This window comes from Oncorhynchus gorbuscha, unplaced genomic scaffold, assembly GCF_021184085.1.
Source record: "Oncorhynchus gorbuscha isolate QuinsamMale2020 ecotype Even-year unplaced genomic scaffold, OgorEven_v1.0 Un_scaffold_6:::fragment_8:::debris, whole genome shotgun sequence".
Taxonomy (NCBI): domain Eukaryota; kingdom Metazoa; phylum Chordata; class Actinopteri; order Salmoniformes; family Salmonidae; genus Oncorhynchus; species Oncorhynchus gorbuscha.
In genome coordinates, this window is record NW_025745437.1 from 1 (window position 1) to 22,320 (window position 22,320).

The following is a 22,320-nucleotide window of genomic DNA, read 5'->3' on the forward strand; positions in this document are numbered from 1 at the left end:
ATGTGTTTTTTACCTCTACATGTTTCAAGCACTTGATGGATTACATTTAACAGTAATGTAGAGATCGTAAAATTATAGTTAGGTGATAAACATACAATATAGATATATCTATTCAAACATTGAGGGCTATTATCCCTAATAAATTCGTGTTACTGACTGCCCCAATTTCTCACCTTTCTTTAAACACGTGACGACAATTAATGGACACGGGTTGATTTCTCTGCAGTCAACACAAGGGGTCGCCGTCTCACTTCACACAGGCTTTCTATGGCAGAGAAAGGACTTTTATTTTGACGGGTTGATCACGTTTGTGTTGATTACGCAGAGCCGGTCTCTACCATTGGTTGCACAGTGTATTGAGGGTATGTGGAAAGTAGGAATGTCGGAGGAGGTTGGAAAAGCGTTACACGCGGTGGTAGACAGGGTAAATCAAGCGGCGGCACGTCGCCCCAAGGTAAGTCAAGTTGGGAAGAACCCGTATCTACTTTAGTCGTGCGAAATTGTCATATATTTAAAAGCGGGGGTGGACCAGTTGTATGTCAGGCAAAACACCTCAACCTTTGAGACGTTACACCATAACATGCACATTGCATTTTGAGATCACCTAATTAGCTAACAAACTTGGCGCTTTCCTATCGCATGGCCCGTGAAGCCAACTCTTTTGAACCACCTCTGTACCAAGCGGAGGGTTGTACACGATCTGCTCGCTGCAGTGATTATTCCACTATCACGTTGTTAACGTCAATGTTTCGTAAGTATTGCAAAACATTTTTTCGATCAACTTCCGTGCACACCTGTTTAGTAATTGAATTAACGTTTGTATTGGTTCAATCGACACCATCCCACTACAATTGAACAAGCCTAGGCAGCCTATGATAGTGAGCGCTAGATCTGCACCAAAGACAATAATGTAGAGATCGTAAAATTGCTCCTCCAAATAGAAATCCCCGATGACACTTGTAGGCGATGTCGTGGTGACGTTGGCCATCTAATCTCATGCGTAGATTCACGTCATTGGGTCATAAAGGTTGTATCGCGCCGAACTGCGCATGTGTAGGCCGTCAACTCAAAGGCACCCCTTTCGATATATATGTAAAGTTGATGTTGATTTGAAGTTGTTTTTGACTGGGGGGGGGGGGATCACTTTCACGAGGTTGGGAGTTAATAACATGTTCAACTACATTATTTAAGATATTGTCTCGAATCTAGGTTGTCTTTTTAGATTTCGAGAAAATTAACTAAGGAATAATTGTTCACTTCTCATTAACTTATCAAACCCCGGCCTGGTAAATTTGGTATGTTTCGCAAGCGTTCCCGGAAGTGTTGCGGTGTTACGCCTCTGAGTTTAGAAACTGCACCATCGTCTTAGGTTTGATTTTCCCAGCCGGTAGGTAATACCAGAGAGGAAGAGATGCCCAACTCGACGGAAAATCTATCTCCATCCAGCAGGTGGCGCTTTTTTGTTGTTCAGCCCACCAAGCAAGGACTTTCTGTGTGGAGGTCAATGACCACGTTACATGCACATCAATATCCCGTTATTCGGGATACACAAGTATTATGTTTTTGACTTGACACGTATAAACATATCACGTTTACAATAACCCCCAAAAGCTTGTATCCCGGTTATGAGAAACTCGGATAAGATGCCTGGGATATGCTGATCTTAGATGGGATACCGTGGCGTGTAAACATCTTACCACATTTACTGCAGTTTTTCGCAGGCGGTCTGATATGGCTCAGTTTAACATCATGGGTGTTTAGAATTTGTTTTCTTCGTCTGATTGTCAAACAAATCACTTTGTAGGCTACACGTGCGCAGTTCGATGCACCATAATTCCATAATGTATTTTGTTGGTACTCTGTACATCACCGTATAGGCTTCTGGCTACATTCAACCCTAATTTAGGCCACTTTCAATTTATAATTTCAGACATTTGGTAGGCTATATTATAATTGGTAGGCCATTTTTACATGTATCTTGTCTAATGTCATAACTTGTTGCCCCAGAAGACTAATTAAAGTAGTGCTCACCAGAATAATATCTTGCATTGATATAATTAATGCATGAGTAACCGGGGAGAACGCAAAAACACTGGAAAGATTGATCCTGTGGAAAATGTCCAAATGTTATCAGTTTGACCGGTTTTAATTAAATGAAAAGTTGAGAAAAGGATGAAACACGTTTCTGATAAGACTTCAGTTCGTTTTGAGTGCATATTTTATGTGGTTGAAATACTGTCTGCTTGCATAAGAGTCAAAGATAACACAACACCGCATTCACATTGTCTCAAGAGATGCTGAAAGTAATAAATCATAATTCTCCACTCTCTTCCTGAGACAAAATTAACATTTTGTTGTTTAATTTTACTGCAAGAAATGCATCATTCTGCAGGAGTTAGGATACATGTGAAAGGTCATAGACCTAAAGACTGTCCATATTTAAATTACTATTTCATTTAACCCATATTAGGAATATTCTGTTTAGTCACGGATAAAGGGATACTCGTGAGCGGGATATGAAAGTTGCATCGAAACATCGGGATATTAGCTACTATCTGGGAATACTGTGCGCACCTAAACTTGAACTCGGGGTTTCCGACATTAACGCAGCATTATTAAATATTGATTTAATTGTATATTTGATAAACAATACAGAACATACACATACAAACGACAGCCACATCACACCTGCCCAGACCCACAAGCCCCCATCTCATCCATCATTTTCCTCCACATGGCCTGAAACTGCACCATTTGGTTTCTCGCCGAAGCCCACGCACTTAAAATATTTAAATAATAAATCATATTTTTCCGTTGTGTTAAAGATGAGCGATGAGAAGAGAATCGATCAACCCATCGGATATCTCACTAATAATTTGAGTTCATTTGAACTCATTTCTGACACGATTAACGCGACATAATATCCAACTGCGTGGACAGACGCAGACAACCATTTCCGATTTCAATGACAGGTTGTCATCTTGTAAGGAAATTTCAGCAGGCTAAAATAAGTGCATTTGGACAGTATATCTGGGTAGTGTTGTAAACGTTGCCACCGCAAACCCTAATGCCTAACCTTGATCACACTGCTAACCCTAATGCCTAACCTTGACCACACTGCTAACCCTAATGCCTAACCTTGACCACACTGCTAACCCTAATGCCTAACCTTGACCACACCGCTAACCCTAATGCCTAACCTTGACCACACTGCTAACCCTAATGCCTAACCTTGACCACACTGCTAACCCTAATGCCTAACCTTGACCACACTGCTAACCCTAATGCCTAACCTTGACCACACTGCTAACCCTAATGCCTAACCTTGACCACACTGCTAACCCTAATGCCTAACCTTGACCACACTGCTAACCCCAATGCCTAACCTTGACCACACCGCTAACCCTAATGTCTAATCTTGACCTCACTGCTAACCCTAATGCCTAACCTTGACCACACTGCTAACCCTAATGCCTAACCTTGACCACACTGCTAACCCCAATGCCTAACCTTGACCTCACTGCTAACCCTAATGCCTAACCTTAACCACAACCACACTGCTAACCCTACTGCCAGCGAGCACAATTCTTCATTGTCTACACCATCTATTTCTCTTCGTTCCATATTGTGCCCCCAATATGCCCTCCTGAAGGAGCACCAGATATGTACTGGGCTGTAGTTTATAAAGATGTGACTATCCCTTTGTCTGTGATGATGTCATCCACACATCTATTCATCTATTCACCATATATTATATTGTTCTTCTTTTTCCTCTGCTCTCCCATTCAAGACGTTGCCTGTGGTGCCGCCCCGCCTGGTAGCCGTAAGTAAGACCAAACCACCTGACATGGTGATCGAGGCGTACCGAAAAGGGCATCGCAATTTTGGTGAAAACTATGTGAGTATTTGTATTGAACATGTTACGCACAACTTTTATTGCTAGTGTTACGACTTTGGTGGCTTTTTAAAACTTTTTAATTTGACTTTTAGGTGAATGAACTTGTGGATAAAGCATCAAATCCTCAGGTTGGTTCGAAGTCACATTATTCTTCATCTCATGACATGTCTATCCGACAACCGTTAAAAATGTTTATTTATGTCCTAATGTAGATTTTAGAATCATGCCCAGAAATCGAGTGGCATTTTATTGGCCATTTACAGAAGAATAATGTCAACAAACTTTTGGGTAAGTCACATCTTGTGAAGCATGTTATGTTTTGTGTTTAATATTTTTAATAGTGTAGTGTTCTGCTCAGGTGCACCAAAGGCCTTTATATTTAACGCTTTCAACATCAACTTGCATGTCTCCCAAAACCCATCGACTCACACATTTAAAAAAATATATTTAAAAAAGCTGACATGTTTCATCTTTCGACCTCAAAATCTGTATTTGTCAAGCTTTGAACACATGTCCATAGAAACCTTTAGTGGAGCCGACAGATCTTAATTCTACTCACACACATCCCATAGGTGTACCAAACCTGTTCATGGTCGAGACGGTGGACTCAGCCAAGTTGGCCGACAAGGTGAACAGCTCCTGGCAGAGGTTAAGAGCAGCTAGTACGCAGAAGTTAAAGATCATGGTTCAGATCAACACCAGTGGGGAGGAAAGTAAGTGTACACACACACAGGTTGGATTTTATTGATGGCTCATGTACTGGAGGCATTTGTTGAGATGGCTCATGTACTGGAGGCATTTGTTGAGATGGCTCATGTACTGGAGGCATTTGTTGTGATGGCTCATGTACTGGAGGCATTTGTTGAGATGGCTCATGTACTGGAGGCATTTGTTGAGATGGCTTTGTTGAGATGGCATGTACTGGAGGCATTTGTTGAGATGGCTCATGTACTGGAGGCATTTGTTGAGATGGCTCATGTACTGGAGGCATTTGTTGAGATGGCTCATGTACTGGAGGCATTTGTTGAGATGGCTCATGTACTGGAGGCATTTGTTGAGATGGCTCATGTACTGGAGGCATTTGTTGAGATGGCTCATGTACTGGAGGCATTTGTTGAGATGGCTCATGTACTGGAGGCATTTGTTGAGATGGCTCATGTACTGGAGGCATTTGTTGAGATGGCTCATGTACTAAAGGCAGCTCTGCAGAGAGGCTAACCCTAATGCCTAACCACAACCTCACTGCTAACCCTAATGCCTAACCACAACCTCACTGCTAACCCTAATGCCTAACCACAACCTCACTGCTAACCCTAATGCCTGACCACAACCTCACTGCTAACCCTAATGCCTAACCACAACCTCACTGCTAACCCTAATGCCTGACCACAACCTCACTGCTAACCCTAATGCCTGACCACAACCTCACTGCTAACCCTAATGCCTGACCCCAACCTCACTGCTAACCCTAATGCCTGACCCCAACCTCACTGCTAACCCTAATGCCTGACCACAACCTCACTGCTAACCCTAATGCCTGACCACAACCACACTGCTAACCCTAATGCCTGACCACAACCACACTGCTAACCCTAATGCCTGACCACAACCACACTGCTAACCCTAATGCCTGACCACAACCACACTGCTAACCCTAATGCCTGACCACAACCACACTGCTAACCCTAATGCCTGACCACAACCACACTGCTAACCCTAATGCCTGACCACAACCTCACTGCTAACCCTAATGCCTGACCACAACCTCACTGCTAACCCTAATGCCTGACCTTAAAGGGGAATGGAAACACCAGGATTTAGAACGTCAGCTAACCCTAATGCCTGACCTTAAAGGGGAATGGAAACACCAGGATTTAGAACGTTAGCTAACCCTAATGCCTGACCTTAAAGGGGAATGGAAACACCAGGATTTAGAACGTCAGCTCACTGTAACTGTGAATCTCCATATTGACATTGTTGCATCACTGACAGGATTTTGGAATTTACGTTAGCTAACCTGAGAATGAGTTTATAACATAGGGAATGGAAACATCTTTATTTAGGGAGCCAATAAACCTACTGCCTGACCTTCAAGTTTGAGCCAATGGAAACAGATCAGGTTTGTTCTCGTAGAGTAACAACGTTACATGCCACCTAAACACCTCAGCTAATGCCTGAAACACAAACTGGTGTGAATGCTGCCAAATGGCACCAGGTGTGTGTTTGTAGAACGGTCAGCTCACTGTATTCCATCCAGGTCAGATTCCTGTCAGTCTGTCTGGATATTGACATCCTGTCTCTGTCTGGATGCTGTATCATCCTGTCTGGATCTGTATTACATCCTGTCTGTCTGTCTGGATGGCGATGTATTACATCCTGTCTGATCTGGATGGTGATGTATTACATCCTGTCTGTCTGTCTGGATGGTGATGTATTACATCCTGTCTGTCTGGATGGCGATGTATTACATCCTGTCAGTTTGTCTGGATGGTGATGTATTACATCCTGTCTGTCTGTCTGTCTGCATGGTGATGTATTACATCCTGTCTGTCTGTCTGTCTGTCTGCATGGTGATGTATTACATCCTGTCTGTCTGTCTGTCTGTCTGCATGGTGATGTATTACATCCTGTCTGTCTGTCTGTCTGTCTGCATGGTGATGTATTACATCCTGTCTGTCTGTCTGTCTGTCTGGATGGCGATGTATTACATCCTGTCTGTCTGTCTGTCTGGATGGTGATGTATTACATCCTGTCTGTCTGTCTGTCTGTCTGCATGGTGATGTATTACATCCTGTCTGTCTGTCTGTCTGTCTGCATGGTGATGTATTACATCCTGTCTGTCTGTCTGTCTGCATGGTGATGTATTACATCCTGTCAGTTTGTCTGGATGGTGATGTATTACATCCAGGTCAGTCTGTCTGGATGGTGATGTATTACATCCAGGTCAGAGGTTGCTGTCAGTCTGTCTGGATGGTGATGTATTACATCCAGGTCAGAGGTTGCTGTCAGTCTGTCTGGATGGTGACTGTATTACATCCAGGTCAGAGGTTGCTGTCATAAGTCTGTTATGGTTAATATCAGTAGTGATGCTCAATAAATATAATCTGTATTATAAAGATGTTTATTATCAGTGTCATTAATCCTTATGAAGGACCTCCTGGTAGAAGAGGTTAACACTTAACAACACAATGTAACTCCAAGTCAATCACACTTCTGTGAAATCAAACTGTCCACTTAGGAAGCAAACACTGATTGGCAATCAATTTCACATGCTGTTGTGCAAATGTAATAGACAACAGGTGGAAATTATAGGCAATTAGCAAGACACCCACAATAAAGGAGTGGTACTGCAGGTGGGGACCACAGACCACTTCTCAGTTCCTATGCTTCCTGGCTGATGTTTTGGTCACTTTTGAATGCTGGCGGTGCTTTCACTCTAGTGGTAGCATGAGACGGAGTCTACAACCCACACAAGTGGCTCAGGTAGTGCAGCTCATCCAGGATGCCACATCAATGCGAGCTGTGGCAAGAAGGTTTGCTGTGTCTGTCAGCGTAGTGTCCAGAGCATGGAAGCGCTACCAGGATACAGGCCAGTACATCAGGAGACGTGGAGGAGGCCGTAGGAGTGCAACAATCCAGCAGCAGGACCGCTCCTCCGCCTTTGTGCAAGGAGGAGCAGGAGGAGCACTGCCAGAGCCCTGCCACAAATGTGCATGTGTCTGCTCAAACGGTCAGAAACAGACTCCATGAGGGTGGTATGAGGGCCCGACGACCACAGGTGGGGGTTGTGCTTACAGCCCAACATCGTGCAGGACGTTTGGCATTTGCCAGAGAACACCAATATTGGCAAATTCGCCACTGGCGCCCTGTGCTCTTCACAGATGAAAGCAGGTTCACACTGAGCACATGTGACAGACGTGACAGAGTCTGGAGTATACAGCCTGGCAGTTTATCGCCAGGTCACCCTGTGGGCACGAGGGAGAATTAGAAGGGGTGTACGGCATTTCATCCCCGGGCATATTGTTTCTTCCAAGAGGCGCATAATAGCCAGAAGCAAAGGCCTTGAATAGAACCCGTTCATTTAGTACATCTAGCCTAACCTGAGACAGAGACATAATGCCTGCGCCTTATGTAAAAATAGTATTAGTTAGCTTGTCCACTATAACAACAGGTTCAAGTGTAACCAGATTGCTTTGAAGATAAAAACTGCTTTCAGTGCGCACTAATCCCTGTGTCCCTGTCGCTAGATTAGTGACTTCAACTAGCTTTGGCTGCCATCTATTGGAAAGGAATGGTAACTACACTGGGCAGCTAGTTGTCAAAGTAGACTTTAATAATATATACCATTTAGCAGACGTCTTTAACGAAAGCGAACTGGGTACATGGTAGTGGCAAACAGATCATAGAAACAGGATTACAATGTTTATGTCATGGATGGTCAGTAATTCTATCTATAACTCTGTCTATGCATTTGAGAGTGGTTATATTTCTCCAGCCCCATCCCTCAGCAGAGGAGGAGCAGGGAGACACTTTGTAATTGTTTCTACTACCGTTCTATGTCGCCTCTAGGTAAACATGGACTGCCTCCTGGTGAGACCGTGAACACAGTGAAACATATTTTATCCAAATGCTCTGCCCTACACTTCTCTGGACTCATGACCATTGGTCGCTATGGCTACGACCTAGCTGATGGCCCAAACCCAGATTTTCAGGTGTTTTGTCTTTTCTGATTACCCTGACTTGCCGAGTTAAATAAATAAAAAAAGTTTTATGTTAAGGCTTTTGGTAAAGATCTATAAGTGTGTGTTAAATCTGTTGTGCATCACCAAACAGGCTTTGCTGAGTCGGCGACAGGAAGTGTGTGCCAGTCTACAGCTGCCCCTTGAGGATGTAGAACTTAGTATGGGCATGTCCACTGACTTTGAGCACGCTGTAAGTTCCACTGTCTCAGCCTTCTTATTGGCTAATACAATATGTTCTTAACATATTGATTTAACTACCCATTACTACTCGAATGCCGTTTGTATAAATTATACCCTTCTGTGGTTTTCTTTTTCATTTCCTCCTTTAGATTGAGGTGGGTTCAACCAACGTGCGAGTTGGTAGTACTATTTTTGGTAATAGGGATTATCCCAACACTCCCACTCCCAGTCCAGAGAGAAAGTCAAAGGTGCCGACAGAAGAGGCAGCTAAGAAGATGGAGCGTCTCACTGTGACCGAACAGTGATGTTTCTCCTTCCTACACTCACAACAGGCTGAAAAGGAATTCAGTATTTTATGAGAATTAACTGAAAAATGTATTTGATTGATGTAGATTTTCAATTAATTTCTACGGAGCCCATTAATTTGAGCATTTTCGGAAGGAATTCGATCTTCAAGTTGACGGTACAAACTGAGATTTTTAAACTACTTCTCACATCAGGCGTAGATTCTCATTACTCAATTGATGATGTTGGATATAAGAAGCTATAGCTCACATCTCGATCTTGTGCCAACCCTAGATTCAATAGAGACCGTTGAACACGATAACATAACATCGATCATTCAGAGAGTCAAGCAGAGATGGAGTTTATATCTAGCAAATGTTTTGATAATTAATATACTGAACTCTTCACCGTTTTGAATATCCCAGTGATTGGGAATCTTACATAGTAAAATGTCCTATTTTTCTGGTTACAATACTTGTGATTTAATAAACATAACCCCCCTTTATGATGGATGGTATTGTCAAATATTTTATTTATTCTTGATTAACAATTACAAAACTGCAGGTAGATTCACTCAATATGTTTACACTAGTATTATGTGATTATTTTGGTCTGAGTTGTGTGTTGGTGCACTGAAAGATTTAATCTTGCAAAGAAAGTTTCATTCTATGATTTAGTTTTACATTGATAACTAAGGGAACTGAAAATAAACACACTTAAATGAGATACAGGATTAAATTGATACTGCAGAAGGTGACAAACAATAATTGAAAATCACTTGGGTTTTGTATTTTTCCGATACAGTAATTTTACATAAAGAATCACAACCAACTACTTGTACTTTTTTTATTGCATACATTGAAAATGACAGCCAATCAAAAGTAAAAACCGTCATAATTACAAATTAAGTCGTTGAATTTATACCTCATTGTATTCACATCTTAGTGATATCTAGATCAGTTTGGAATAACTTGAGGGTATTTTATCATAGGCCTTCATTTCATTCAAATGTAATCTGCACCTGATTCAAAGAGATGTTGGTCTTTGGAAGAAAATAAAAATGGTACTGCTTGGACCATCCTCTAAAAATCAATAATACCCTGCTTCCTGGAATGATACTGCTCTTCAACAGACGTTAAGGATGTTTGAACAGGTTAGTCATTGAGCTAAAACTAGTATTCGCTCTGCTATAATGTTATCAGACAATCACAATAATCGAAAGGAAAGGGGGATAACTAGTCAGTTGTACAACTGAATGAGTCTTCCACATTTAACCCAACCCCTTTGAATCGGAGGGGCTGCCATAATCTTCATCACGTCTTTGGCGCACGGGGAACAGTGCCTTGCTCAAGGGCAGACTGTCAGCTCTGGGATTCGATCCAGCAACCTTTCGGTTACTGGCCCAACGCTCTAACTGCTGTTTAAACTACCACCTGTTTAAACCAAAAGTATACAGTATGCAGAAAGACAAATCTACAAAACAAAGTGGAACAGAATTGAACGTTACCTCGTACATTTGCCACTCCTTATGAAACAATACAAAAGGGGGGGAAAAACAAGGAAATGGACACAGGTGTTTGCTTACTGATCACAATAATTTAAGTCACGGAATAATTAATAATGGACAATACATAACACACTAGATCAATTAATTTGCTTCCCAGGTTGAAGCGTCTATCTGCCAGTCAGCTCTGTATGGTTGTCACTCCTGTCTTGAACTCAATCAGTGATGTCCTGTGAGCATTAGACCAACTTCTTGGCCTCAAAGAAGCTCTTGAGGTGCTTGAGCTGCCAGATGCCAGTGAAGATGAGGATAAGTGTCTGAGCTATAGACCACCAAAGCACATGCTGATTGGTGCTCTCACTTGTCATGCGGAACCGCTCCTCACGATACTGTTGAGAGAGAGAGATACAGACAATCACTAGATCGTTAAAAGACAAGGGTAAGATGTGGATTCCACAACAGCTTTGTGTGACATTATACAGGTTAAAATGTAAATATGTATTATCCTCTTATGGTTGTGGCGTAGTTACTCAACTCAAAATGTAGATGTTCTTTTCAACCCACCTGCTGATAGTTCTGCTCTTTCTGGATTTGTTCTACTTGGTCCAGTAATTGTCGAGCTCTCAATTGCAGCTCTGTGAGCTTGTCTTTTGCTGCGATTTCGGGGTAGTTGTTGGCATGCTCACCAACCTGAATATCCAGGTGGACTCTCTAAGATGGAACACAAGGTTAGAATGCCAGACTATCTGCATATTTGCTGCTATACGAAATGTTTTATTTTTTTCATTGTGAGAAGAAAAATGTCCAGAACAACATTCCATTCATACCAGTTTGCCGCCAGCGAAAAGGGCCATCTTGGTGGAGTTGGAGTGCAGGCAGATCTGGTGCTCGCCTGGTGTATGGGAAGTAAAGGTGAACCGTCCATCTGACCCATACTGACGAGACAGAATGACCTAGAATAGAGGGTTGGAGAGAGAGAGACATACCGATGAAACATACGTGGAGGCATTGTGTGTATGAAGATTCATTACAGTTTGTGTATGTCTGTTCACTTTTGAGTGTGGCAACCTTGTATCTAATCTTCTCATTGTTTGACTGACCTTAGTATCCGGATCTTTGATCTCCACATGCATTCCAAGACCAGGGGTGGTTTGGAGGAAGGATCCCATCTGCTTGTCCCACAGCTGGGTCCTGTATGTCCCTGATAAGAGAGATGCCAGATGAAAGGATATTCCTCACATCCTCGATAAAATAACACGGTGGCTAATCCCAGTCACATACTGTATAATCTTTTCATCTTTTGTAGCTAGCCAGCAAAACATTTTTTATTTATTAAGACACATGATATATTTTTTTATCCATCAAATCTAGCTACATCTGTCAGGAAATTAATGACATTCATGCACTAACTGACTGGATTAATCAAAATAGCCTATGAGCCAGAAGCAGCTGACTAGTTAACCAGTTAACGTTATCTAACGCAAAAATAATAATTTACCAATAACCATAGTCTCATCTGGAATTTCCTCTATAAAGCATTTTTTCTCCGTCTCTCCAATGTGAAAATAGAGAGCATAATTTGGAGAGAGCCAAGCAAATAGTATGATAATTCCAGCGCCAGGTGCAGTGAGCATCATGTCAAATCAGCTTTGTTGTCCCCTGCAGCAGGCTCAGTGTAGTAAATGCAACCAGCTGCTACTTTACTTTTATTTTGAAATGATTGAAACCCCGCCGGAAGTGCACGGGCCTTTTTTTTTTACTGATTCGCACACTACCCAGAATGCATTTCACCGAAGACCATTTTCGGTTGTGTTTGTTATGATGCGAGGACATTTCAGCATCTAGCTACAATAACGTTTCGCTCTACACTGTTATAAAAAACAGTGATTAGTTGTTGTTTAGACAAGTTGTCTGTGACTGTAGCGTTTAGCTACTTTTTTTCCCCAGATTATCATTGCTGTTTGATTCTCGGGAAGATATAGGCATGGCGCAGTACAAAGGTGCAGCAAGCGAGGCTGGAAGAGCCATGCAGTTGATAAAAAAGCGTGAAAAGGAAAGAGAACAACTTTCACAGCTAAAGGAGAAAATTGCTCAGGTCAGTCACTTGTTAGCTAAGTAATAGTATTGCTTATTCACTGCTATCTAGTTACTGAAATATATCAAACGAGCAATCTATAGCCTTTGCGCTAGACTGTTTACAGGAGTAGGCTTGACGTTCCTTGCTATGTGTCCCCCTCTTACTATCTGAATATCTCCTACAGGACAACATGGTCAAGTCCAACATAGACAAGAAGTTCTCAGCTCATTATGATGCGGTGGAAGCAGAGCTCAAATCCAGCACTGTTGGTAAGTATATTATGGAACTTTTTCCATGTCAGACTTGCCTTTTTTAATAATGATGAATGTTTGAATACATAATTGTGAAGAACACAATCTTACTACAATACTGTCTTCCCTTGTCAGGTCTGGTGACACTCAATGATATGAAGGCCAGGCAGGAGGCTCTTGTGAAAGAACGAGAAAAGCAACTGGCCAAGAAGGAGCAGTCAAAGGAGTTGATGCTGTGAGTTACTGTATTCAGCAAGTTACTTGATTCCCTGACACTTAAATAAAAAATCTCTTTAATGATCTCTCAATGACCCCTGATTATGGGTGAAATCTTAAGTCGAAAGCTTTTGTCAGTGTCTCATCTTGGCTCTCTTTCTGTCTACCTTCAGAAAGCTGGAGAAGCAGAAGGAGAAGAAAAGAAAGGAAGAACAGAAGAGAAAGATTGCCAGTTTATCCTTTAATCCTGAAGATGAAGAGGAGGAGAAAGAGGAGACTGAGGAGGAAGAGGAGGAGGAGGAAGAGGACTGTGAGTGGTGTTCATAATACATCTGTTGTTTATAGCCACAATACTTGTGTATATTATTGTCTAAGAACAATCAATGAATACTGACTTATATCTTCCATAGATTTCCCCGCTAAGAAGAAGAAGCTAGGGAAGAACCCAGATGTGGACACCAGTTTCCTGCCAGACCGGGACAGAGAGGTGAGCCTTATGTATATACAACCAGTCACACTTATTCTCTCCAAATCAAACCTCCCTTACATTGAGGGAGAGTATTTGTATTTATTAATGATTCCTATTAGCTGCTGCCAAGGCAGTTTAAAATCCAGGTTTACCCCAAGCAGTTTAGTCACAGCCTTATTCTAAAATGGATTAAATTAATTTTTTTCCAACTTGATTGGAGTCCACATGGGGTAAATTCAATTGATTGGACATGATATGGAAAGGCACACACCGGTCTATATAAAGTTCCACAGTAGAGAGTTCATGTCAGAGCAAAAACCAAGCCACGAGGTCAAAGGAATTGTCCATAGAGGTCCGAGACAGCATCGTGTCGAGGCACAGATCTGGGGAAAGGTACCAAAAAATTACTGCAGCATTGAAGGTCCCCAAGAACACAGTGGCCTCCATCATTCTTAAATGAAAGAAGTTTGGAACCACCAAGACTCTTCCTAGAGCTGGTCACCTGGCCAAATCAAGCAATCAGAGGAGGATCTTGGTCAGGGAGGTGACCAAGAACCCGATGGTCATCCTGACAGAGATCCTCTGTGGAGATGGGAGAACCTTCCAGAAGGACAACCATCTCTGCAGCACTCCACCAATAAGGCCTTTGTGTTAGTGGCCAGCCGGAAGCAACTCCTCGGTAAAAGAACTCTCAGACCATGTGAAACAAGATTCTCTGCTCTGATGAAACCAAGATTGAACTCTTGTCTGAATGCCAAGTGTCACGTCTGGAGGAAACCTGGCTCCATCCCTACGGTGAAGCATGGGTTTGGCGGCATTGTATTGTGGGGGTGTTTTTCAGTGGCAGGGACTGGGAGACTAGTCAGGATTAAGGGAAAGATGAACAGAGCAAAGTACAGAGGGATTATTGATGAAAACCTGCTCCAGAGTGCTGAAGACCTCAGACTGGGGCGAAGGTTCAGTTTCAACAGGCCAACGACCCTAAGCACACAGCCAAGACAACACGGGAGTGGCTTTGGGAGAAGTCTGAATGTCCTTGTGTGGCCCAGCCAGAGCCGGGACTTGAACCCGATCTAACATCTCTGGGGAGACCTGAAAATAGCTGTGCAGCGATGCTCCACATCCAAGATGACAGAGCAGGAGAGGATCTGCAGAGAAGAATGGGAGAAACTCTTCAAATACATGTGTGTCAAGCTTATAGTGTCATGCCCTAGAAGACTTGAGGCTGTAATCGCTGCCAAAGGTGCTTCAGCAAAGCACAGAGTAAAGGGTCTGAATACTTATGTAAATGTGATATGTCCGTTTATTTTTAAATACAGTTTGAAAAAATTATATTAACCTGTTTTTGCTTATTGTATTGTGTGTAGATTGATTAGGGGGGAAACAATTTAATACATTTTATATTAAGGCTGTAACCTAAAATGTGGAGAAAGTCAAGCGGTCTGAATAATTTCAGAATGCACTGTACATAGATACACTGGTTTTACTCAAGGCCAGTGGCATTTCATTGGTAAATATTGAAAAAGTAAGGGGCCTAGACAGCTGCCCTGGGGAATTCCTGATTCTACCTGGACAATTTTGGAGAGGCTTCCATTAAAGAACACATCCACAGTATAGCAAGGTGTGTAAAGCCATAACGCATATGCTTTTTCCATCGGCAGACTATCGATTATGTCAATAGCCACATTTTCACTCAGCCAATCATCAGTCATTTGTGTAAGTGCTTGTTGAATGTCCTTCCCTATAAGCATGCTAAAACGGTCTTTCTTTTTTTTTACTGTAAAATAGCATTATCTGGTCAAACACCATTTTTTTCCCCAAAAGTTTACTAAGGGTTGGTAACAGGCTGATTAGTCAGCTATTTGAGCCAGTAAAGGGGGCTTTACAATTCTTGGGTAGTGGAATTACTTGAGCTTTCCTCCAGGCCCGAGGGCACACACTTTCTAGTTGGCTTAGATTGAAGATATGGCAAATAGGAGTTGCAATATGGTCCTCTATTATCCTCAGTAATGTTCCATCCAAGTTCTCAGACCCCGGTGGCTTGTGTCATTGTTGATAGACAGACAACAATACTTTTTTCACCTCTTCCACACTCACTTTACAGAATTAAAAATGACAATGCTTGTCTTTTAATAATTTGATCATTTATACTTGGATGTGTAGTGTCAGTGTTTGTTGCTGGCATGTCATGCCTAAATTTGCTAATCTTGCCAAAGAAAAAATAATTGAAGTAATTGGCAATATCAGTGTTTTCTGATGAATGAGCCACCTGATTCAATGAATGGTGGAGCTGAGTTTGCCTTTTTGGCCAAAATGTCATTTAAGGTGATCCAAAGCTTCTTTTTTTTTTTACTATCATTCTTTGTCATTTCTTTGTTTTCATAGTGTAGTTTCTTCTTTTTATTCAGTTTAGTTGCAGGATTTCTCTATTTGCAGTATGTTTGCCAATCGGTTGTAACCAGACTTATTTGCCAATCGTTTTGCCTCATCCTCCTCAACCATACCATTTTTCAATTCCTCATCAATCCACAGGGAATGAACTTTTTTTTTTAAACAATCGTTTTCTTAATAGTTGCATGCTTATTAGTAACTGGAATAAGCAATTTCATAAATATGTCAAGTGCAGCATCTGGTTGCTCCTCATTACACACAACAAATATTCTTTACATCAACAACATTGGAATCACTACAAAACATATTGTATGACCTCTTATACACTATATTAGCCCCAGCCTTTGGAACTTAGGTTTTCCTAGATATGGCTACTGTATTGTGATCACTACATCCGATGGATCTGGATACTGCTTTAGAGCACCTTTCTGCAGCATTAGTAAAGATGTGATCAATATATGTTGCTGATTTCATTCCTGTGCTGTTTGACTAGATTAGTGCCAGTGACCTGGTTCAGTTTGTTATAGTTTGAGGCTTTTTCTTGAGTGGGCAGCTTGAGAAAAGCCAGTCAGTATTTAAATCACCCAGAAAATATACCCCTCTGTTGATATCACATGCATTTCACACATGTTGTCTAGATACTGACTGTTAGCACTTGGTCTATAGCATCTTCCCACAAGAATGGGCTTTAGGTTAGGCAGACGAACCTGTAGCCATATTACTTCAGCAGTATTTAACATGAGATCCTCTCTAAGCTTTACAGGAATGTGGTTCTGAATATAAACAGCAGCACCTCCACCTTTGGCATTTCTGTCTTTTCTGTAGATGTTATAACCATGTATTGCTACCACTCTATCATCAAAGATATTATCTAAGTGAGTTTCAGAGATTGTCAGAATATGGCTGTCATATGTTAGTAGCAAATTATTAATTTCATGAACCTTGTTTCTTAAGCTACATATTTTGAGCACTTTTCTGGGATGCTTGCTTGTTTTCATTGTTTAACTGGGAAGCTTAGCTGAGGTAGATTAGCTCTTGTTATTTCTGTCAGTGCAGGGTGAGCTGCACACAGTGGACTTCCTACTAGGGCACACCGTCTCAGTGCTAACAGTATAACTCTGGTTCATAGGCACATGATTGCTGCATACAATAGCTGTAGGATCAGCCGAGGCAGTCAGAGGGACATAAATGAGGTTACTTACATTGTCTTCCAACGCCTCTGGGATTATGACAACTCAGCGACACAACGGTGGGGATTAATTGAGCTGCACCTGGGTCATTGATAAATCATTGTCTCAACGCAGCCTGATAATGGTGTGAAAAGATCCAGGAACCCAAATGATTTGGGAGGATCCCATCCTCCTTTATAAAACAAGCTTTGTTTTCAGAATGTATTATCATTGTCAATAAATGTTACACCCAGTGAGCTGCAATAGTCTGGTAGCCAGTTATGGGAGGTTGAAACATTCAGTGCCACGATTTGGCTGAGGGCCGGATATTATGGGGAGTTTGTTGGTGTCAAGCAGAGACCCAATCAGTTCTTTAAAATCCATCTTCAGCTGTTCTGAGCGGCCCCTTCATAATGTTATTGAATCCTACATGAACTATGATGGCCTCAATTTCCTTTTTGCTCCAGGGAGTCATTTCTCACCATTGAACTGCCCAAATACAACAGCTGGAGATGGGGATGGAGAAATCTGCCCATATCCTACCCCTTTGACTCCTGTCCAGTATGCACAGGATGTACACTATATAAATGTGCCTTTATACACAGAGCCCAGGGCATACACTATATAAATGTGCCTTTATACACAGAGCCCAGGGCATACACTATATAAATGTGCTTTTATACACACACACACACACAGAGCCCAGGGCATACACTATATAAATGTGCTTTTATACACACACACAGAGCCCAGGGCATACACTATATAAATGTGCCTTTATACACACACACAGAGCCCAGGGCATACACTATATAAATGTGCCTTTATATACACACACACACACACACAGGGTGTACACTATATACATGTGCCTTTACACACACACACAGGGTGTACACTATATAAATGTGCCTTTATACACAGAACCCAGGGCATACACTATATAAATGTGCTTTTATACACACACACAGAGCCCAGGGCATACACTATATAAATGTGCCTTTACACACACACACAGGGTGTACACTATATAAATGTGCCTTTATACACAGAGCCCAGGGCATACACTATATTGGGCATACATGCATATATATAGATATACACACACACACATACAACCGTTCAAAAGTTTGGGTTCACTTAGAAATGTCCTTGTCTTTGAAAGAAAAACACACAAAAAATGTGTCTGTCAAAATAACGTCGAATTGATCAGAAGTACAGTGTAGACATTCTTCTGAAACTCGTCCGTCTATTGTTCTGAGAAATAAAGGCTATTCCATGCGAGAAATTGCCAAGAAACTGAAGATCTCTTACAACGCTGTGTGCTACTCCCGTCACAGAACAGAGCAAACTGGTTTTAACCAGAATAGAAAGAGGAGTGGGAGGCCCCGGTGCACAACTGCGCAAGAGGACAAGTACATTAGAGTGTCTAGTTTGAGAAACAGACGCCTCACAAGTCCTCGACTGGCAGCTTCATTAAATAGCACCCGCAAAACACCAGTCTCAACATCAACAGTGAAGAGGCGACTCTGGGATTCTGCCCTTTCTAGGCAGAGTTCCTCTGTCCAGTGTCTGTGTTCTTTTGCCCATCTTAATCTTTTATTTTTATTGGCCAGTCTGAGACAGCTTTTTCTTTGCAACATTAACAATGTCTACACTGTATTTCTGATCAATAAGATGTTATTTTAATGGACAAAAAAATGGATTTTCTTTCAAAAACAAGGACATTTTTAAGTGACCACATTTTTGAACGGTTGTATACACACACACACACACACACACACACACACACACACACACACACACACACACACACACACACACACACACACACACACACACACAGAACCCAAGCTTAAAATGTGTTTATTATTGGGAGTTCAGGAGGAGGAGAATCGGCTTCGAGAGGAACTGCGCCAGGAGTGGGAGGGAAAGCAGGAAAAGATCAAGAGTAAGAGAGATTGAATACACACGACAATCACACATGACAATCACACATGACCATTACAGCCAGTGCTCTTTTTATATTGGTCCCTATGGTAATGATGAGCTTAAATGAATAGTTCACTACCCTTGCCATGATAGTGACACTTACTGATAATGCCATGATAATGACACTTACTGATAATGCCATGATAATGTCACTTACTGATAATGCCATGATAATGACACTTACTGATAATGCCATGATAATGTCACTTACTGATAATGCCATGATAATGTCACTTACTGATAATGACACTTACTGATAATGCCATGATAATGACACTTACTGATAATGCCATGATAATGACACTTATTGATAATGCCATGATAATGACACTTACTGATAATGTCACGATAATTACACTTACTGATAATGCCATGATAATGTCACTTATTGATAATGACACTTACTGATAATGCCACAATAATTACACTTACTGATAATGCCATGATAATGTCACTTATTGATAATGCCATGATAATGTCACATCTTCTGTGCAGGTGAAGAAATTGAGATCACGTTCTCCTACTGGGATGGATCGGGGCATCGTAAGACTGTCAAGGTACAGTAAGAGAGAACCGGTTGCTTAGCAATGGATATGCTGCCGGAAAGCAAATGGAGCCATACATTAACTTTGGTCGCATGAGATACACCTGTATACTATAGCATGTATCAGTGTGCACTGTTGTGTGTTTACTGCAGATGAAGAAGGGCAATACCATGCAGCAGTTCCTTCAGAAAGCACTGGAGGTCTTGAGGAAAGATTTCAGTGAGCTCCGGTAAGAGTGGTCCTTCTGTAGCTCAGTTGGTAGAGCATGGCGCTAGTGGGTTCGATCCCCGGGACCACCCATACGTAGAATGTATGCACACATGACTGTAAGTCGCTTTGGATAAAAGCGTCTGCTAAATGGCATATATTGTTATTATTAGTAGATGTGACTGAAGTGGTGGCTTTGGTTTTATCTAGGCGTATTATTCACTAGAAAACAGAAGCAAACTAAATGAAGCGGGGAGGGACCTGAATTTGTCAAATAAAAACTTTTAAGCGTTTTCATCTCAAAGCATTTTCCGTTTTGGAGTAAACGGTTTCCATTGTAAAAACGTCTTGTCACTGTTTGCTACGTTCTTCGTCTAATGAATACACCCTAGGTGCCCATTGGCACTAACTTTTATAGGATTTCCTTTTAATGTGATTCTTTATGAAGGAAGGTTGTAAAAGGTTGGGGTGTCTTTGTAGGGCTGCTGGTGTCGAGCAGCTGATGTACATCAAAGAGGATCTGATCATCCCACATGTGAGTGCTGCTGTACATCGATCTGAACTATTATGAATGTACGTCTCTTCATATTAAACTGAACAATTATCTCTGTTTTATGTTCTAGCATCACAGTTTCTATGACTTCATTGTGACAAAAGCTCGAGGCAAATCTGGTGAGCCAGTGGTGACTCTTAAGGGTCATCTAAAAATCAACGTTATATTTAAACATTAATGTAACTTCACTGATGGCATTATATAATATATATATATATATACTTTATTCCACTACAGGTCCACTGTTCAGCTTTGATGTCCACGATGACATTCGGCTGGTGAACGACGCCACTGTTGAAAAAGACGAGGTGAGGAGATCCATATTGTTTTAATATTCAATATCCAAGTGTGTTTTGAATCCAAGTTATTTGCCAGTGCAGCAGCGTTAACAACAACGAGTGTCCTTGGTGTGTCGTAGTCTCACGCAGGTAAAGTGGTGCTGAGGTGCTGGTATGAGAAGAACAAGCACATCTTCCCTGCTAGCCGCTGGGAGCCCTACGACCCAGAGAAGAAATGGGACAAATACACAGTGAGTGGTGATCTCTAACCTTAACACACTTGTCAATATCTACATAGGAATATTAGAATAGCTTTCTTATAGTTTTATCAAACAATCTGATTGGTATTCTAGGTTTATGTAGAGTGTGATGTAATGTGTTCCTCTACATTATATTTCCTGCTGTGGCCAATCACAACGTCACGATGTACAAATGAAACAGCAAAAGAATGTAGCATCATTGGCTGGATAGATCATCGTGCATTTAATGGCTTGTGATTTCTACCCTTTTCCAACTTTTGGGCCGAAACGAACAGGATAATGTCATTAGCCTTCTTCACGTGACGTTGTATGAGTGTCAATGATTACAGAGCTGCGTGCATATGGGCCTGTTCACTTTCAGCTGTTAGTTAGTTCAGAAAACATGTAGGAAATAGCAAATATAGGCCTATTATCAATAATTGAATCATTATAGCCCAAAACTTTTATTATTAGGTAAAGAATGGATATGAAGTTGAGAGGTTTATCGTCAAAACATGCAGATGATGCAACGTCAATTATTTTTTTATTTCTTGTTTTTCAGATCCGGTGAAAATATTGTCTTCAGGGTCTTTCTGGACACACATTTTGTCCCCATGTTATACTGTTAATGTATTGTCAGAAGCATTTTACTTTCAGATTGATAAACTATATTCACTTGAAATCATTAAGTTTCTCTTCATTGTTACTCCACAACCTTTTTTTTTCTTCATTTCCCCAAAATGTTGTTGCCTAACAAACCATAGTGATTTCTGTACCATAACATAACAATTCTGTTTATGAAAAATTACTGCTTTAAGTTCTATGAGAATGTGTGATCCCAAATCATTTAAAAAGAACAAAAAAACAAAACAAACCTACACCTGGACGCTGTTCACTATGTTAATTCAATTCGATCAACTTTACTCATTTATATTATTAAACCAACATTTTTATTTGGTCTTGTTTATTGTAATAAGTGTCCTGAATGTGGTTTGTTTGGCATCTCCGTTACTATTGTAAGACTCGGCTGTTAAAGATAATTGAAGAAATTGAACAGTACGGTCAACTTGCCGTTTGAGCTACAAAAGAGGACCCCGGCCCGCCAGTTGCCCATCCCTGCACATAGAAGAGGAATCAGGCCGTATTCTTCTGGACCACCACTTGTTGACTTGATTGTAATTTTGGGCAATATTTTGGCAGCTTCACTGTTTCCAGGTCCTCTGGCAAAGTATACATGTCAGGTGAAATGCTAAAGAAATGCTTCTATTTCTGGTGCTATACACTTATATGCCAGGTTTTATCATATTTTATTTATCATATTTTA

The 22,320-nt window shown here is 41.3% G+C and overlaps 3 protein-coding genes across 3 annotated transcripts; 2 read left to right on the forward strand and 1 right to left on the reverse strand.

Annotated features, from left to right (window-relative positions):
- Window positions 1-296: 296 nt before the first annotated feature.
- On the forward strand, window positions 297-9,617 carry LOC124019006 (pyridoxal phosphate homeostasis protein-like). Its single transcript, XM_046334350.1, has 8 exons — window positions 297-454; window positions 3,791-3,898; window positions 3,991-4,026; window positions 4,111-4,186; window positions 4,471-4,611; window positions 8,468-8,610; window positions 8,732-8,830; window positions 8,970-9,617. Exons 1-8 carry the CDS (start codon window positions 365-367, stop codon window positions 9,123-9,125), a joined length of 849 nt encoding a protein of 282 aa, XP_046190306.1. The 5' UTR covers window positions 297-364; the 3' UTR covers window positions 9,126-9,617.
- Window positions 9,618-9,937: 320 nt separating this feature from the next.
- Window positions 9,938-12,313, reverse strand: LOC124019007 (transmembrane emp24 domain-containing protein 4-like). Its single transcript, XM_046334351.1, has 5 exons — window positions 12,108-12,313; window positions 11,710-11,810; window positions 11,437-11,562; window positions 11,174-11,320; window positions 9,938-10,998 (listed from the first exon to the last, which is right to left on the reverse strand). Exons 1-5 carry the CDS (start codon window positions 12,244-12,246, stop codon window positions 10,849-10,851), a joined length of 663 nt encoding a protein of 220 aa, XP_046190307.1. The 5' UTR covers window positions 12,247-12,313; the 3' UTR covers window positions 9,938-10,848.
- Window positions 12,314-12,380: 67 nt separating this feature from the next.
- On the forward strand, window positions 12,381-21,954 carry fam50a (family with sequence similarity 50 member A). Its single transcript, XM_046334349.1, has 13 exons — window positions 12,381-12,704; window positions 12,871-12,955; window positions 13,073-13,172; window positions 13,327-13,463; window positions 13,564-13,640; window positions 19,067-19,133; window positions 19,670-19,731; window positions 19,872-19,948; window positions 20,407-20,461; window positions 20,550-20,598; window positions 20,717-20,787; window positions 20,898-21,008; window positions 21,559-21,954. The coding sequence occupies exons 1-13, from the start codon at window positions 12,594-12,596 to the stop codon at window positions 21,565-21,567; spliced, it is 1,011 nt and encodes a 336-aa protein (XP_046190305.1). The 5' UTR covers window positions 12,381-12,593; the 3' UTR covers window positions 21,568-21,954.
- The last annotated feature ends 366 nt before the right edge of the window (window positions 21,955-22,320 follow it).